Source organism: Pituophis catenifer, unplaced genomic scaffold (genome assembly GCF_029215685.1).
Source record: "Pituophis catenifer annectens isolate HBS135680 unplaced genomic scaffold, rPitCat1.0.hap2 SCAF_6, whole genome shotgun sequence".
Lineage (NCBI taxonomy): Eukaryota > Metazoa > Chordata > Lepidosauria > Squamata > Colubridae > Pituophis > Pituophis catenifer.
In genome coordinates this window covers 73,577,836-73,597,050 of record NW_027256886.1, presented here as the reverse complement: position 1 = coordinate 73,597,050, position 19,215 = coordinate 73,577,836, and the positions used below count along the sequence as shown (strand labels likewise).

The following is a 19,215-nucleotide window of genomic DNA, read 5'->3' as shown; positions in this document are numbered from 1 at the left end:
CAAAATCTCCATTCCCACTCCACTCTGGGGCCAGCCAGAGGTGGTATTTCCCGGTTCTCCGACTACTCAAAATTTCCACTACTGGTTCTCCAGAACCTGTCAGAACCTGCTGGATTTCACCCCTGGTACATGTTCATTTTAGTGTGATTGGAATCAGTTTAGGAGCTGAACAAGAAACCAGGAGATCATGAGTTCCAGTCCTTCCTTAAGTATGAAAGCTAAGGGCACTTTGTGTCAGTCAGACCCACTGAGCCCAATCGCCTCACAGGATAGTTGTTGTGGGGAAAACAGGAGGAAAAAGCATTATGTACCCCCTACATGAGTTTATACAAAATAAAGGTGGGATATAATTCTAATAATATGTAACTATCTCAAATTCTGTAAATATCACTGCTTTCAAGTCTATGAACAAACCAAACTGCTTTAGAGAAAAATAATAGACTCAACCTGTTTCGCTAAAAGCAATTTCCACTCTGCTTCTTTCAAAGTGCATTCCTTTTTCTGAGATGAAAGCGGTTTACTAACTTACAGTGTCACATCTCAGCAGAGTTACTATTTAATAAAACAGTGCAAAAATTTACAAGGAAAAAGTAGATGTAGTAGTTTCTACCTCACTCAGTGCATTTTAGCAGAGTGGATACATTCCAGGACCCCTCCCTTAAATATTTGCCCACTGGGGCCTTTCCTGTTGTGGCCCCCGCCACTGGTGGGATTCAAAATTTTTACTACCGGTTCTGTGGGCCTGGCCAGGGTGTGTGACAGGCAGCACTCGGCCTCCTGCACTCCCCTGGGAGCAAAAACGGGCCACAGGGGGACACGCCACCCCCTGCACCCTATTTTGGGTTTAGAAGGCATCCCTGCAGCCTCCTGGGAGTGAAAATGGGCCACGGGGGCCCCACACCATTCCCCTGTGCTGTTTTGGACCTAGGAGTCCACCCTGCACTTACCTGGGAGCCAAAATGGGATGTGTGGGGACTCCTGGAAGGGGCAGGGTGGGAAGGGGTGGGGCCAGCCAGCAATTTAACTAGCGGTTTGCCCGAACCAGCCTGAACTGGCTGAATTCCATCACTGGAACAGCAACCCTCCCCCCACCCCCCAAAAAAGATAAGGACAGTATCCTCTCTCTTGAGGTTCTGGAAAGCCTTGCAAAACTAGCTTTGGTCTCAGCTCTGGGATTAATATTTATCATTGTATAATAACCTCTGTTTTGTTTTGTGGATTTTATTAGCAGGGTATTTTAATCTGGGCTGCTTGTTGGTTTAATGTTTCTTGCTGTTTTTAATGTATGTGGGGTTTGTTTGTTTTTTTAGTTTTGAATGCCAGTTTGGAATTGGGCAGCCAATATATTTCAATAAATAAATAATAGTTTAAAAATGAGCAAATGTTTCCACCCAACACAGTTGGAACATAAAATTGTAGGGCTGGAAGGAAGCTCTGAGGTCTTCTAGTTCAACCAGCTGCTTAAGGCAGGAGACTTTACCATCTCGGTCAAATGATTAACCAGTCTATTTTTGAAAACCTCCAGTGATGGAGTACTCACAACTCCAGGAGTTATTTTGGTCTATTTATGAAGGTGTGTATATACGGAACTATATGGAGCAGTGGTGGTATTCAGCCGGTTCTATCTGGTTTAAACGGTTAACGGCGGCTGCGGGAGGCTCCGCCCACCTGCCTGGACATCATCACTCCTGTTTTTGATGATCTGCACATACGCAGAAGGTTCTGCGCATGCACAGATGTGACATTTGCAAACAGGTAGCGAAGGTAAGTGAATACCACCCCTGATATGGAGGATATAGTAGCATGTTTTATTTGAGATATCAGCTCTTCAAGGTAGCCCAGACTAAGAAACCTATGCCTTGAAGGTTGGCACTACTTTTAGAAAATCTAGAACTATAAAGCTATAGAATATTGCGAATCTGAATGGGTTTCTATCCCTCCTTTTATCTTCTGGTGATCTAGGAAAAGGATTGTCTTGACAGTTTTCTCACATTATTTTCTTGGCCAAATTTTTTTTGTCCCTTTTATCTGACCATTGCCTTGGTAGTAGCTATTCCTTCTGTTCCTCAAGGACATTCAGTCTTCCCTCTATATGACCTATATCGTTCAGGAGCAGAGGATTCTACACATTCAGAATATCTTAGGTTCCGTCTATAGTGTCTCCAGTCAAAATAATTCAAGATTGCATGGCTGAGAAAGACCTAAACATAAGATCTTGGTAAATGATTGAGTGTTACAAAATGGTAATATTTTGATATTTAATTCAAGCTACATTTAAGCAATCCTTTCAATTCTCAGATTAGAATAGCCTTCTCCAATCTGGGACATCCAGACCATTATACCTAGAAAATTAATCCCACACACATTAAAATAATGATTTTAACTGTTCATAAAATCTACTAGCAGGAGGAAAAAAAAAGATAAATCTAAAAAGGATTGTAATCAATGAACCTATTTTGAAGCATTCTGAAGAACTATAGTATCTATGGAACAAAATGTATAAACTTACAAAAACAACGAATACTGTAATTAACTAAAAGGCAAAGAAGTAAACAGCTGCCCACTATTAGATTTAGTCAGGGATTTACTATGATTATGCTAAAGATGGAGGAAAAATTGGTTAAGGGCCAGGTCTATGCGAATGAAATATGGCATTTCACAGTACAGATGGATTAAACAAACGAATCACTTGCTAGACAGGACATGATTTTGATGAATTTTTATCTATCTCTGCAAAGGAAAATAATTTAAGCGAAATTGGTGAAAGAAAACCGTAGCTCTCAGAAATCCACTATGCATTTTTTTGGGATACTGACACAAAGACGAATGGAAAAATGATCCAGTAACATGTAAAAGGCAAAAGAGCAGTGAAATAGCTCAAGAGGAAGAATTAGAAGCGAATAAAGACCAGATTAATGAAAGAGTAGTTCAACTGGTTGACTGAAAGTCCTTGGTTGTAATTTGGCACACAGAGCCTTTGCAAATGTAATGTCATTTATCACTAAGGTGTGGCAGGATTTCCTGAATTACTCTGGATATACAATTAACCTCTTGCGACTGTACGTATGCTGTAGAACAGGGGTGTCAAACTCAATTTCATTGAGGGCCGCATTGGGGTTGTGTTTGACCTCGCGGGGGCATGGCCGCGTGGCTAGTTCAGTATCATTCATGTTGGGGGTGCCTGTGGCAGCCCGAATGCTCTGCCAGTGAAAACAGACTCCCGAGCTCCGTTTTGGGCTGCAACAGCCTCCTGCAACCCTCTGCCAGTGAAAACAGAGCTGCGTTCACTGGTTCCTACCAAGCCCTATGCCGATGTGACAGGTGACAAAGCTAAAAGGAATGCCAGCCATCTGCAAAATACTTGAGAACTGGGTGCGCCGGTATCAATTGTCAGTTCCAAGTCTGCCGATAAGCATTTGCATTTATTAAAATCAATGCAATTCAACAGAATCTACCTGTCCATGTAGCCACTGCATATTTGTCGTGCTATGTTTAATCAAACAATCAGATCCTTTCAGCCACTCTATTGCCTTCCTTCCTTGACAACTAACAGCATATAGTTTAGCTGAAGTAGTATTTTCCCCAGGGGAACCCAAGGAACAAAAGCCAGTTGATTCACAATAAAACATGTGTTAATTTAAGACACGAAACCTATTTCTTTGATTAAAATGCTAATGAATTGTAACCTTCCCGAGGCTGAAATGAAGAGGAGCGAGGGCACGGGTTGAGAAAGAGAAACCAGAATAGAGCTCTAATACCTTTTGTAAGTGAATTTCAAGGTTAATTTCAGACAGACTTTGTTCAGCAGTTCTGCTGTTCCTCAGAAACAGTTCTAATTAGACTTATTAGCCAAATCTCAGCCCCTGATTAGACTGTAATGAAAACATTCTACTTCAGAAGCTGTGACTCAAGTCATCCACCAGAGGGTGCTCAAGCTGCTGTAGAAACAGCAATTTCCCCCCCCCTGGTTTAAAAGTGACAGTAAGGAAATTCAAAGAAAATTTGTACTAATATACACAGGTGAACGTTTTCAGCTTGGAATAATTTGCAGTGGTTTTTCATTGCAGGTGTAGTAACCGGTACGGGTATAATTACCATACCTGAAAGCATACCTCGTTCTAACAATACAACATTAATTATGTTGAAACAAGCAGCCGAGTTGCAAGTCACTGAAATGTGCACACCCATAAGCATGTACAGCCATAGCCCATAATTTCTTCCCACTAGCGATACCTATGATTCAGATGTACCACTCACTGTGATTAGTTTTAATTTCTGATGATACTGTATTGATATCAACATCTAACTCTCAGTTACCCAACAGGCATATTTATGTTTACGAAGTAAACATATTTACTTCGAAGCTCCCGGATACCTTTTCTACAGGAAACAACCTAATGTTGAAAAACAGCTTTTTCTTCTAATAAATATCCTGCTTCTCTTTATTTATGACCTCTACCACCATACCAACCAAGTGTCTACCAGCAGTTCTCCCTAATTAAACCCAAAAACATCTCAGCAAAATCCCAGGCTGCTAATGTGCTTAATCTAATACAAATTAAACTTTTAAAAAAGAAAAGAGGATGGAAGAAGTAAAAAGTTCAAGAAAAGAAAAAAAGAAAGGAGAAAAAGTAAGAATATCATAAAGAAAGAGAAAGAAATGTATAAAGAAGTAACTTCTGGACTTCATCACCGCAAGTACAAACAAATTTAATTATTCTTCACTCCCTCTAAGGTTGCAAGCATTTATCTCTTCATCTAGTATCCCATCTTTTATCTATAAACAAATCCATAAAGTATTGGCTTTTTAGACCCGGTGTTAGCAGAAAGGGTTGCTAGAAGTAACAATATATTTGTTTTCACTTGGATTAAATAAACCAATTTTATATTCCTTCCTTTCGCTTCTAACAAACTTAATCTTTAGCTCATATTCAAATATTGTTATAAAGTTTGATTCATCTTCATTTCTTCTTTCTCCCAGTACCCAGAGTTCTTCAAGATTTTAACAAGCCTCTTTTGTAAATCCGGTAAAAAATATCCAGGTCACTCTCTTGATTTGTCATCTGTATTTTCCTTTTGAATTTTTTAAACCTCAGCCAGCTTCTTTTGAAGATCCAGGGAAACCTCTTTTTCTAAGTCATTCTCTTAGCCTGTCAGCTCTAAATCTACTTTCAATGCCATTTTTATCTCCAGTCACTGCTTCCTTTGTATTTGCAGCAGTCATTAGCTCTACTTTTGCAGAGCCATATCCAGTTCCCCATACCTCCTCTGAAAATCCAAGGAAGGTCCAAAATAAGGAGCACACTACAGCTGGAGGACAGCATTACCAATCAAAAGAGCGGTGCCCATCCAAAGCATTTGGAAGCTGCCAAGTTTAATGAAAATAGCAATAGCACTTAGACTTATAGAGCAATAGCAATAGCACTTAGACTTATATACTGCTTCACAGTGCTTTACAGCCCTCTCTAAGCAGTTTACAGAGTCAGCCTATTGCCCCCAACAATCTGGGTCCTCATTTTACCAACCTCAGAATGATGGAAGGCTGAGTCAACCTTGAGCTGGTGAGAATTGAACTGCCGGACTGCTAACAGCCATCAGTCAGCACAATTAGCCTGCAGTACTACATTCTAACCACTGTACCACTACGGCTCTTCTGGAAGTGAAAACACTTCTGGTGGGCAGGAGTTTGATTTACACAGTGATCATCAAATGCTGTGAGATTTTAAACAATGGAATGGGACAACTTGCCATAGTCAACTTGCCATGGCCAACTCACCACGGCCAACTCACCGCAGGACAACTTGCCATGGCCTACTTGTCATGTGATGACTTGCTGTTGGACAATCTAACAATTCAATTTAATTATTTAAAATAAATTTTTAAAAATTATTCTAATTTTTGCCATTCACAATTCATTCTGTCCTCCCTCCTTTTGCATCCTTTCCTTAATGATTCTATCCCACCATTTCTTGGATATTAGTGTAATTCTTGTCCTGCAGCGAGTTGACCCATGGTAAGTTGTCTGTGGTAAGTTGGTTATGGCAAGTTGGCTGTGTTGAGTTGGCCACGGCAAGTTGGCCATGGCGGATTGTCATAGACCAGTGATGGCTAACCTTTTTGCCATCGCGTGCCAAAAGCGTGGGGAACATGGGGGGGGGGTTACGCGTGCATGTGCCCACACCCATAATTCAATGCCCCCGTGCCCCGCCCCCCTCCGCACATGCACACCCCACACTCCCCTCGCTTTTGGCACGCGACGGCAAAAAGGTTACCGGTGGGCCTGGTAGGCCTGTTTTTCACCCTCCCCAGGCTCCAGAGGCTTTCTTGGAGCCTGGGGAGGGTGAAAACAGCTTTCCACACACCCCCGGAGGCCCTCTAGAGGCCCCTCTGCTGGGCCCGGAAGACCCCAAAATCAGCTGGCCAGTGCGCACATGCGCGCTGCAGCTGAGCTAGGGCAACACTCGCGTGCCCACGGATATGGCTCCACGTGCCACCTGTGGCACCTGTGCCATAGGTTCACCATCACAGTCATAGACCCTTTAAACAGTCCTTTGCTTGGACTCAATGACTCAAAGCCAGAACTTTTAGAACCATTTTCTCCCTCCTGCTAGTGCCTTCTAGATGTTTTGTAGAACACCCCAGAATTCCCAGTCCACAGTGAGCATGCTGGTTGAGCATTCTGATGGCTTTAAATCCAGACCTCTGGAACACATCACTGTCTATCATTAATAGATAAGGGTCGGTGGATGAGCATTCTCCAGTGCAGGGGTCTCCAACCTTGGCAACTTGAAGACTTGTGGACTTCATCAACTCCCAGAATTCCTCAGCCAGCAAAGCTGGACACCCCTGTTACTATGTGTTGCCTTATAGATGTGTTGGGCCTTAGCTCCCATTATCCATTCCAGCATTAAAGTCATCTATATGCACCAAATAATCAAAATGCATACACGTAGTCCTCCACTTACAACCATTCATTTAATGACTGTTCAAAGTTATAATGTCACTAAAAAAGTGACTTACAACTGGTCCTTGCACTTACAACCAATGCAGATCGCCATGGTCATGAGATCACAATTTTGGTGCTTGGCAACTGCCATGTATTTACAATAGTTGTTGTCTCTCAGAGTCATTTATGATTTTCCCAGCTAGCTTCCGTCAAGCAAAGTCAATAGGGAAGCCAGATTTGCTCAATGGACCACATGATTCACTTAACAACTACAATGCTCTGCTTAACAACTATGGCAAAAAAAAAGTTGTAAAATTGGATAGGACTCACAATAACTTAATAACTTGCTTAACATCAGAAATTCTGGTCTCAATTGTGGTCATAAGTTGAGGACTACCTGTATTTGAAGTTAAATAAATTTAAACACGGTTAAACGTTTTTGAGGAGTTACTTAAAAGTGTTAAGAAGGAGAATTTGCAGCAGTAAATTCACACCAATCTAGGATTCCATTCTATCAGTTGCCAAACAGATGCTCTGTCCATGAAAATCCCACAAATAGCCACAAGCACAACAACATACTCACACTCAAGTTTTTCCAAGATCAATAACCTCACTGCTCCTGAGACTAGAAATAATGTTCAGATAATATATATCTCTAAGCCAACATAACCATTTAGTTTTAACCTTGAACCCACATACTGTGTCCTATAACCCATGATTTATGGCTGAGAATAATGTAGGATCCAAGCCAATTGTGGATATTCAACAAATATGGTTAAGCAAATCATGACTAGTTTAGTATGGTCTGCTAAAGATACTTGGCTGTAAATGTAAGGATTGGTTGCAAAGCTGCTTTTTTCGCCCCAACTGTCGTAACTTCAGATAGTTGCTAAACAGGGCAGTTGGTAAGCAAGAACCATCTGTATGTCATTATTCTCTTAAATTTCACATAATTCAATTTCACTGAAGGACTCCAGGTTTTAGTATTAAGCAACCAACAGGACGGAAAATCTCTTCACTTTCTAAGGGATATAAAAGGTAAAGGTAAAAGTTCCCCTCACACATATGTGCTAGTCGTTCCTGACTCTAGGGGGCGGTGCTCATCTTCGTTTCAAAGCCGAAGAGCCAGCGCTGTCCGAAGACGTCTCCGTGGTCATGTGGCCAGCACGACTAAACGCCAAAGGCGCACGGAACGCTGTTACCTTCCCACCAAAGGTGGAACCTATTTTTCTACTTGCATTTTTTACGTGCTTTCGAACTGCTAGGTTGGCAGAAGCTGGGACAAGTAACGGGAGCTCACCCCGTTACGTGGCACTAGGGATTCGAACCGCTGAACTGCCAACCTTTCGATCGACAAGCTCAGCGTCTTAGCCACTGAGCGTCCCACTAAGGTACATACTTGTCCACAATAATGCCATTTTCAGTATGTAAAATAAATATATTTGTCCTGCAAAGGTTATTACATAAGACGTATAACAACATGCAAGATGAAAGTTAATCAGCCAAGCAATATATTCATCAGCTTTAGCGGGTAACCTAGAAAAGCCAAAACTAATGATTGTGTATTATGTTAGACCAGGACTCTTGATTTCTTAAGCTACCATAAGAACCCCTAGTTAATTTTTCACTTTGTTAACACTGCATAAACAACGCAGAAAGGACAGTTCTGCATTATGCCTGGATTTAGGAGGATGGCTTCACATTGATGCATGAGATCTGACGTGTTTACAAATACTTAATCCCTTAATCCAAAGTTCGAACCTAATGCAGAATTATCCTTCCCAGGTAATTTCCCTACTGAAAAGGGAGAAGTAAGCAGCTTGTTCATTCGTGTTGTGGATTTCCAGCTTAACATGAAATCCAGGCATCGTATTACAGCTACCGCCAAAGAATCAGGCCAGGCAACTGTGAGTGAGCATAACTTGGCCATCGCTTGAAAAAACAGCTAAACAGCTAAGAACGCTGCAGCTTTGATGATTCTTTTCTTTCCTACATAATTCCTGCCCAGTAATGGAAGAGATGGAAATAGACAGGTGAATAAAATCAAGTACTGGGCTCTAGAGACAAAGATAAATGCACTGTACAAATGAAAAAGATGGATACCAGACTGATCTCTAATCATCCGAATGTGTTCAGGAGCTCCAACTCACATTTACAAGCATTTTGCTCTCTGCTGAAATTCTAATTGTTTCCATCTCAATATCCTATTATTGAGATAATAGCAGCCTTGGATTTCTTTCATTCTCATAAAAATAAATTACTTCTACTTGCCCTTTTTGAATGTCCTTGTGAGGTCCTCTCTCAGATTTTCCATTAATATAAAGACAACTTGTATTTCCGCCAGTACGAATTAGAAATCTTTTGCAGGAACTGGGCATGGCTAGTCTAGCGAAGGGAAGGACCTGGGGAGATACATGATAGCAGTGTTCCAATATTTGAGGGGCTGCCACAGAGAGGAGGGGGGTCAAGCTATTTTCCAAAGCACCTGAAGGCCAGACAAGGAATAACAAATGGAAACTGATCAAGGGGAGATTCAACCTGGAAATAAGGAGAAATTTTCTGACAGTGAGAACAATCAACCAATGGAACAGAAGTTGCCTTCGAAAGTTGTGGGAGCTCCATCACTGGAGGCTTTCAAGAAGAGACTGGACTGCCATCTGTCAGAAATGGTGTAGGGTCTCCTGTTTGAGCAGGGTTTTGGACTAGATGACCTACAAGGTCCCTTCCAACTCTGTTAATCTGTTAAACCTGGTCATGATAGCAGGAAACCCTACTAACGCATTAGAACATTATATATTTTATTTAATTGACCAAACTAAGTAATAATTTTAATTAGCAATTTTATGATGTTTGTGTGTCTATATTTTTCTTGACTGTACACCGCCTTGAGTCCTATGGGAGAAAGGCGGTATAGAAATATAATAAAATAAATAAATAAATAAATAAATAAAATATGAGGGAAGCTACTTTAACACATTATCTCTGCCTTCAGAGTAGAACAAAATTATTACCAAATTGTATTCTTTGATTATAATAGATGGGGGATAATTATTCAATGTATTACTGAAATGGTTATAATTGCTTAACGCATTGTAAGCTGCCCTGAGTCTCCGGAGAAGGGCGGCATATAAATCAAATTAAAAAAAAAAATGGGAATCCACATTTAATACATTACATTTTAATGGAAATAAAACTGAAGAAAAATTGGACATTGCTCCGTGCTCTACTTTCAGAATGGGACAACTCTTCATGGCCAACCCACTGCAGGATAACTCCACAGGGCCAACTCACTGCAAGGACAACTCGCCACAGGCAGTTGGCGGGAGAGCTGGATAGGCAGGCGAGTGAGCAGGAGGGCAGAGCGCATTGGGGGGGCGGGAGGCAGTGGCTGCCAGGGTTTCCCATTTTCACACCCGTCCCTCTGAGCCCGGTATAGCTGGGGCAGCAGCGGTTCCGAGCCTGGCGCGGTGGTAGCGACGGCTCTGAATCTAATGTGGCAGCAGCAGGGGTGTGAAAATGGGAAGTCCCCTGCCCGTTGGGCTCTGCACTCTGCCCACCCACTCGTCTGCCTGCCCGGTTCTTCCTCTGACTGCCTGCGGCAACTTGTCACCGTAGCCTGAGTTGGTCACGTGGAGTTGTCTTGTGACAAGTTGGCAGAGGCGAGTTGGCATGGTGAACTGGCGGCAGCAAGTTATCCTACACCCTTCTATTTTTTGAAGAATACATCTCAACATGCCATTGTTGGAAGAAATATCCACCTGGTTCAGTTCCAAACTGGGAGAAAGACACTGGAAACATGGAGGCTGATTGGAAAGATGGTTTAATGATGAAGCAGAACCACATGGGTTCTGGGTAGCTGACCACATGGAGTTGAGAGTGGAGGGTTTTTATACCTTTCCTTGGGCTTTGCACTTGAACCTCCTGTTCCTGTGAAAGAACGTGTATGCTATTGGCTGTTGTCAGACTCCTATGGGGCCATGCAGGGGTTATGTAGGGGTCATAGCTGGCTTTATAGGCAAAGTACAAATCCTAGGTGTTTGTCCGAGCTAAATTTGGTTGAAGTTTGGTCTTCTCTGAGATGATTCAATGAAGGAGCTTGTGTTCTGAAAGGGTGTTAGGCAATTCCTATTGTGGCTTAATGGCTTTGTCCTGCAGGATAATCCCATCATCCTGGAGCTGAAGGTCTTTTGTTTTGTAGATAGAGTGATCCAGTCTTTCTTAATGTGCACAAAATATCTGCTGTGGGCTATTTATTTATTTATTTATTTATTTATTTATTTATTTATTTATTTATTTATTTATTTATTTTTAATTTGATTTATATGCCGCCTTTCTCCGGAGACTCAGGGCGGCTTACAATGCGCTAAGCAATAGCTATTAAGGCTGAGTATGCTTCCTGCCTCTAAAAGAAAACATGTTTCTCCATTTCTCATTTAGTGAAATATAATATTCTGCCTTTTTAATATTCTTCAAAATATTTCATTCTTCTAGGAGGGGGGGTGGCTTCCCACACCATTCAAAGGCCCATAGCATAATTGTCAAATACTCTGGGTGAGCAATTTAGGAGTGTTTTCCTTAAAAACTATTTGAATTGGGATAATATAGCTCACAAACCCCATTCATTTTAGGGCATAAATAAAGGAATAATCAGGGTTTACTATCAGGGTGCTTCTCGTTGAATTCATTAAGAGAAACAGCTCCAGAAATAGACTATACAAGGTTAGACAGCATACTGGAAACCACACACACTCCTTATTAGTGTCACATATCACAGTCTCAGTATGATGCAAGGGAAACTTCAAAGAGGAAGAAGAAAATTCATTATCTTCCTGCCCCCACATAATTGTAGTTCTGCAGCACAGCAAGCATTCATATACCCATGAAAGTGAATCTGCCTAATTAATTGGAGAACAAAAACCCAGCACCACACATTGTGTTATATCATGTTTGTAGCGGGTAAATTTCCCTGTTAGATTATTTATACAAAATCTCACTTTGAATTAGCTGGTGTTCCTCATTAAAAGGCTCCTCCATGCAAGTTTACCTAACTTACTTCTGATTCCAACTTCAGGTATGTAAATAAACACTTGTGAATTCTGGTTTTCTAAACATTCCCGATGAATTCAGGATTAAATCCCACTGAATTCAACAAAGTGTATTTCTCAGTAGACATGTCGAAAAATAGCAGTCACAGTATGTTCTTGTCCAGCCATATTATGGAAAGATTCCTTTACAAATAGATCAAAACAATATCTTGATTAAGTTTGCCTGAGTTAAAGTTAACTGTGTCATGTAAAGACATAGCAATTGTGGATCGTGACTTTAATGCGGGTTCATTTTAAGTGTTATGTGTTATGAATTCCTAGTCCACATTATTTATTTATTTAGTTATTTGTTAATTTATTATTTTTATTAAAATATTTGTAAATAAAATATGAGTAAAAATATTATTTTTACAAATAATTCAAGAAGGTGAACCTTCCTCCTCCTATTTTCCCCGCAACAACAACCCTGTGAGGTAGGTTGGCTGAGGGGGGGGAGGGGGGAGAGAGAGAAAGAGAGACAGAGAGAGAGAGAGAGACAAAGAGAGACAGAGACAGAGACAGAGACAGATAGAGACAGAGACAGAGAGAGAGAAACAAAGAGAGACAGAGAGAGACAGACAGACAGCGAGACAGAGAGAGAGAGAGAGAGAGACAGAGAAAGACAGACAAAGAGAGAGACAGAGAGAGACAGCGAGACAGAGAGACAGAGACAGAGAAAGACAGACACAGAGAGAGACAGAGAGAGACAGAGAGACAGAGAGACAGAGAGAGAGAGAGAGAGAGAGAGAGAGAGAGAGACAGAGAGAGAGAGACAGAGACAGAGACAGAGACAGAGACAGAGACAGAGAGACAGAGAGAGAGAATCATCCAGCTGATTTTCATGGCTAGGGAGGAACTTGAACTCATGTTCTCCTGCTTTCTAGTCTGGTGCCTTAATCACTATACCAAACTGGCATTATGATTCAAAAATAGCATACAAGTCCCAGAAAGCAGGTTTTAAGGATTCAAGTTAACTATGTTATGCAATTCCAGCATATAAACCATTTATCCACACAACAAATAGGAAACTTTAAAACCCCAGGCCGGGTCAACCAGGTCACCATGCTGTTGCCAAGTGATTCTAAAATCAAATGACAATATAGATGCTATTTAATTGATATGTGTATGTTCACTGCATTTTTTCGGAGGTTTGCCAATTTATTTAAAAAGAAACAAGATGCAAGGAAAGCAATATTACGCTAGCGCCGTGGACTAATTTGTCACCCCCAACATCAGTGCCACACTATATATCCTACGGCCCAGAGCTCTTAGGTGGCCCTTCATAAAACAGCTGTAATGCTGAACAATGTTTTACCTCACAACAGCAAACAGTAGCAAACCTGGGTTAGGGAACGAAACGGTAGGGACAGGGGTGCTATTTAGCAGGTTTTGACAGGTTCTGGAGAACCGTAGCAGAAATTTTGAGTAGTTCGGAGAACCAGCAAATACCTCCCTCTGGCTGGCCCCAGAGTGGGGTGGGAATGGAGATTTTGCAATATCTTTCCTCCAGGAGTGGGGAGGGAATGGAGATTTTGCAGTATCCTTCCCCTGCCATGCCCACCAAGCCACGCCCACAGAACCGGTAGTAAAAGAATATGAATTCCACCACTGGGTAGGGATGTAGAACATAACAAAAGATTCAATCAGCTAGCTCTTTAATCTGCAACAAGGTTATATAAATGCAAACTACAAGGTGCGGTTGCATTTTTTTTCCCTCACTGCAAATTGTACCTATAGTATTTATTTATTTTTCTGAAGCTGTCTTGTTTTTTTGCTTTAACAACCCAAAGGAAAGCGAGGATGGTAATTTCAAGGCACTCACCTTCTCCAAAGAAGCCCGGTGCTTGTGGTTAGAGCTGTTGTTCCTGCAAAGGCTACCATCATAAGCCTGCGCCGGCTTTGGGGATAACGAGCGGTACCCAAATGGCGCCTGGAAGTGACAGCCAAGGCCGCCATAGCAGGGAGGAGACGGAATCGCAACATTCTGGGAAAGGAAATAAAGAAAAGCGTAAGAACAAAAGCATCAGCACGGCTTAGGTTTTGAGAGCACTTCTGGATTTTTTTGCTTGAGAAAGATAAAAAGGAAGTTTTGCTTTTAGGCTTTGATAATTAGATTTGTTATGACTGTAGGTTGCCCTCGACTTAACAGAGCTCAAAATTTGCTAAACAAGGCAGTTGAGTTTTGCTCCAATTTATGACCTTACGACCGTCACAGTTAAGCAAATCGTGTGAGCGTTATGAAAATCTGGCTTTCCTCACTGCCTTTGCTTGTCGGAAGCCGGCTGGGAATAGAATAGAATTTTTTTATTGGCCAAGTGTGATTGGACACACAAGGAATTTGTCTTTGGTGCATATGCTCTCAGTGTACATAAAAGAAAAGATACCTTCATCAAGAATCATAAAGTACAACACTTAATGATAGTCATAGGGTACAAATAAGCAATCAAATCATATTAGGAAACAGTCAATATACAAGCAACAAAGTTACAGTCATACAGTCATTAGTGGAAGGAGATGGCTGATAGGAGGTTACAAATGGTGTAACCCCGGGACAGTGCAAATGTCAACCCTGAAGTTGGCCAAACTGTGACCATTTTCTTTTTGGTAGTTTTCTCTAGGGAGGTTTCTCTTCTCACTGCTTTAGGGCTGACACAGCCTGGAGCGAAGGGGCCAGGGTGGGGGGTGTAGAGATAGCTGGGGTGTTGTAGCCAAAATAAAATTCTTTCTCCTGGGAATCAAGGTCGTTGGTGCAGGAGTTCAAAAGGTGGAGACTGAGGTCACCCAGCAACTGGACTGTATGCTGATTGGACCATGTGACTGGAGACTCTGGGGGGAAGTGATAAAGTTTTAGTTTTAATTGGGTGTAAAACTGGCGGGAATTTAGAGCCGGTTTTCCACGAGGAAATGTGCCAATTTGATACGTCCCAATAAAATGTTCTTTGAGGAATTTGCCTACCTCGGAGTTCTTATTGAATGGGATGTATTACTTGGAACCTTGACAGCAAATGTCATAAATACATACCAGTTGCCAAGCATCCAAATTTTGATCACGTGACTACTATGGGGATGCTGCAATGGTCATAAGTGTGAAAAAGTGGTCATAAGTAGCTTTTTTTTCAGTGCTGTTGTAACTTCGAACAGTCACTAAACGAATGATTGTAAGTCAAGGATTACCTGTGTAGACATATTGAGTATTTTTATTATTATTACTAGATATTTTACATTTTTAATGGTTTATGTTTAAACTTAGAGTAAGTGGTTTTTTTTATATAGGATGTTAGTGGGTTTTTTTTGGATTGTGTAGTTTGCACACTGTGTATAAGATACTTTTGTTTTAATTTAGACTAACGGGTTATTTTATTAAATATTTGTATCTGTAGTAAAGAAAGTGGGAAGTCACTGTTTTTCTATCCCTTTCCCTTTTTTTCCCCTTTGTCTCTTTTTAACTTTCCCCTCCCTTTTAATCTTGGTTGTTACTGTTGTTGTTTTGTACTTTATTTTTCCTCTGAAACTTCATAAAGTTGGTTAAAAAGACAAGAGCAGCTTCAGTTTTGAACTGTGCAGATCCAGGGGTCTTTGAAGAAACTAGAAAGCTGCAGTGTTCACCTCCTTTTCAATCTTGTAGCAAAACAAAAATAATCAACACCACCAGCTAGCTTGTTAAGCTTCACAATTTACCACTGAACTTCCTAAACCCTGGCAGAATTTCTACTCTAATTCAGGGATAATCATTTTGTAGGCCGCCAAGCAAGTTGAACTCCATGTCATAGAAATTATCATCAAACCGAGATGTCAAGTCATAGTCAGTCTGAGGCTGGTGTCTTGGATATAAATTTCAACTGCTGGAGAGTGGCTGAAATGTAGACAAAGGCAGCGCCTGTTTGGAAACGAGTCCAAAAGATGACAAACCAAGAAGAAAAGGAACTAGGAGACACTTCAAGCAGACCATTGGGAGACAGCTGGAAAGTCAGATTCCTAGCGTTAGTTGCACAAAATTCCATTTTTAACCTAGGGCTGATGAGCTTAAAAGGGAAGACTATGCATCACCTCAGTCTGCTGTCTAGGATGCTTTGGTTTGATTCCTGGAAACCCAAAATGTAGCCTGATGCTATAATAATAACTACTACTACTACTACTACTACTACTTTGTCATTGTACATGTATACACATATAAAGACCAGGCCCAACACACATAACAATTCCCAAACAGCCACCCACCCACCACAAATTCCCCACCCCTAAACCACCCAAACATCAACACAACAAACCAAGTAATACTGCCCAACAGCTCGCTGATGGTGGCCCTTTAATTAATTCATTGTTGAGTGCAATTATAGCTCTGGGATAAAAACTATTCAGAAAACGTGTGGTGCGAGTTTTAATTGTTCTGTATCTTCTGCCAGAAGGCAACAGTCCAAAAAGATTGTAAGCAGGATGGGAAGAGTCTCTGAGAATGTTATGCAACTTCCTCAAACAGCGAGATTCGAAGATGTCGTCCAGGGCTGGTAGTTGGAGCCCGATGATATTCTGGGCAGTTTTAATTATTCTCTGTAGAGCTTTTCTGTCTGCTACAGAGCTGCTCCCATACCATGCAAGAATGCCGTATGTCAGGACACTCACAATGGTGCTGCGATAGTAGGACAGAAGGAGATGCTGAGATAGATTTATCTTCCTGAGCATTCTCAGGAAGAACAGCCTCTTCTGTGCCTTCTTCACAAGCGTGTTAACATTCATAGTCCATGAGAGGTCCTTCGAGATATAAATACCCAGAATTTTAAAACTACCAACCCTCTCCACCTCCTCACCATTTATGTACAATGGTAAATGCTTTCTAGATGTCTTAAATTACACATCTAGTCAGTCCCAGCCAAAATATCCAGAGAATATTGCTTTCATAGTTTGGTCACCACATTATAAAAAAATACGTTGAGACTTTGTAAAAAGTGCAAAGAAGAACAATTAAGATGATTAAAGGCCTGGAGGGGAAAAAAAACCATATGAAGAATGGTTGCAGGATTTGGGTTTGGCTAGTCTAGAGAAAAGAAGGACTATATGATAGCGGTATTCCAGTATTTGAGAGGTTGCTACAAAGAGGAGGGGGTCGATTTATTTCCCAAAGCACCAGAGGGCAGGACAAGAAACAATGGATGGAAACTAATTACGGAGAGAAGCAACCTGGAATTAAGGAGAAACTTCCTGACAGTGAGGACAATTAACCAGTGGAGCAGCTTGCCTTCAGAAGTTGTAGGTGCTTCATCACTGGAGGTTTTTAAGAAGAGACTGGACAGTCGCTTGTCTGAAATGGTATAGGATCTCCTGCTTGAGCAGGGGGCTGGACTAGAAGGCCTCCAAGATCCCTTCCAGCTCTATTCTGATTGACTGACTGACTGACTGACTGATTGATTGATTGTTAGGGAGATCCTGTTTCAAATCTACAGTACTTTCATTCATGGAAAATTGTTAGGTGATTCTGAGTTAAAAACCTCATAGGGCTGTTGGTATGACTAATAAAATGAAGGGAGATCCCCAGGTAATCTAACAATAGAACTAATCCAATCAACAAAATTTCCAGTCCAAAATAACTGGAGGGCACCAGTTTATGGAAAGATGCATTAGTTTACATTGTGAAAGTACTCACTGACGTATCTGTCATGGAATCAAACCCAACCTAGTCTTTGCATCATAACCCAACTACTGCAATCATGTAAAGTCAGTCTCTTCTCCAAACTACAAATGTGTCTGTTTTGTGTAAACCCTAACAAAAATATAACAACAATAGGCAGTGGCCAATAATTATGGAAATAACCCAGATAATCTACCCTAATTTTTTTTATTTGAAGATTTAGAGATCTACACATGTAGCACTATCAAGTCTTCATAGAAATCTCAACAATACCTGAAAGCTTCCAGATTTCATGTGTTTGTGTGTGTGTTTCAGGGGTGAAATGCTCCCGGTTCGGACCGGATCATCCAATCCGGTAGCGATGGTGGCGGGTGGTTTGGAGAACCGGTAGCAAAAATCCCTGCGCCCCCAACCCCCACCATGCCCAGCTGAGCTGCACGATCTTCTTCCTTTTAAAAGCATTTTTTCTATAACCTTTTCCGACGAAAAAATGCTTTTAAAAGCATTTGATGCCGCCTCTGATGATCGCGCGGCTCAGCTGGGATAGTCAGAGGCTTTTCAAAGCATTTTTTTCTGCAACCTCTTGGCCGAAGAGGTGGTAAAAAAATGCTTTGAAAAGTCTCTGACAATCGCAGCTGAGTTGCCTGATCGTTAGAGAGGCATTTTTTAAAAAGCCTCTCTGATGATCCCAGCTGAGTTGCCTGATCGGCAGAGGCTTTTCAAAGTATTAGAAAAAATGCTTTGAAAAATTTAAAAAACAAAATAGTTGGCCACGCCCACCGTCACATTACCCCCCCCCCCACTAAGCCATGCCCACAAAACCAGTAGTAACAAATTTTACATTTCACCCCTGGTGTGTTTGTTTGTGTGTATGTGTGTAGAATTTCTTTCCCTGATGTACCCATTGTGACTCCCAAATCATATTTTCTTTTGCATATTATACAAATGGAAATATAGTTTAAGTAGGAAACTTTGTTAGGTAAGGAAAGTACAATTTAGTGTGGTTGCCCTCTCTAGAGAGTGCAAAAATAGTAACGTCGCCTAACATTCTGTAGCATATTCATTAGTAATTAAGATGTTCTTTTAATAAAAGCTCGTGTTTCCTATTAAAAAAAATCCAGTTTATTGGCCAGATTATTATAGAAAGAAAAATGGAAAGCTGGCCACTGAGCTAAATAGTATTTAAACATGAACTCTTTAAAATGGAAACGACGTCTCTGAACACAAATAACAATCTATCTCAGAGGTACCCATGGGAATTGCAAAAATGGAAACAATTCATATAAGGATCACTTCAATTTGAAAGTGGTTTGAGGCTGTTTGTTCTGTCTAGCTTTTTAGGTGCTTGTTCTTCAACAACACAGCTTCCAAGATAATGTATGCCATTGTCTTATAGAGAAACCTACAAAATAATTTTAATGATTTATGGCATGAAACCTCCTCCTGCAGGACCCAAGAGGTTTCGCCATCATTTCCAAGACAAAATAAATCCATCACTCCAACTTCAACATGAACATAACTATGGTTAGATCAGAAAGTAAGGCCGCACTGCATAATACATA

General features: G+C 41.1%; 1 protein-coding gene across 1 annotated transcript in view; it reads right to left on the bottom strand.

The window, feature by feature from the left end:
• MICU1 (mitochondrial calcium uptake 1) overlaps positions 1–19,215 on the bottom strand; it is a 167,604-nt gene that overhangs the window by 127,774 nt on the left and 20,615 nt on the right. The window contains exon 2 of the mRNA XM_070945103.1: positions 13,853–14,014. Coding sequence (XP_070801204.1) covers positions 13,853–14,013 — 161 coding nt within the window. The 5' untranslated portion in view covers position 14,014. The remainder of the gene's footprint in view (positions 1–13,852; positions 14,015–19,215) is intronic.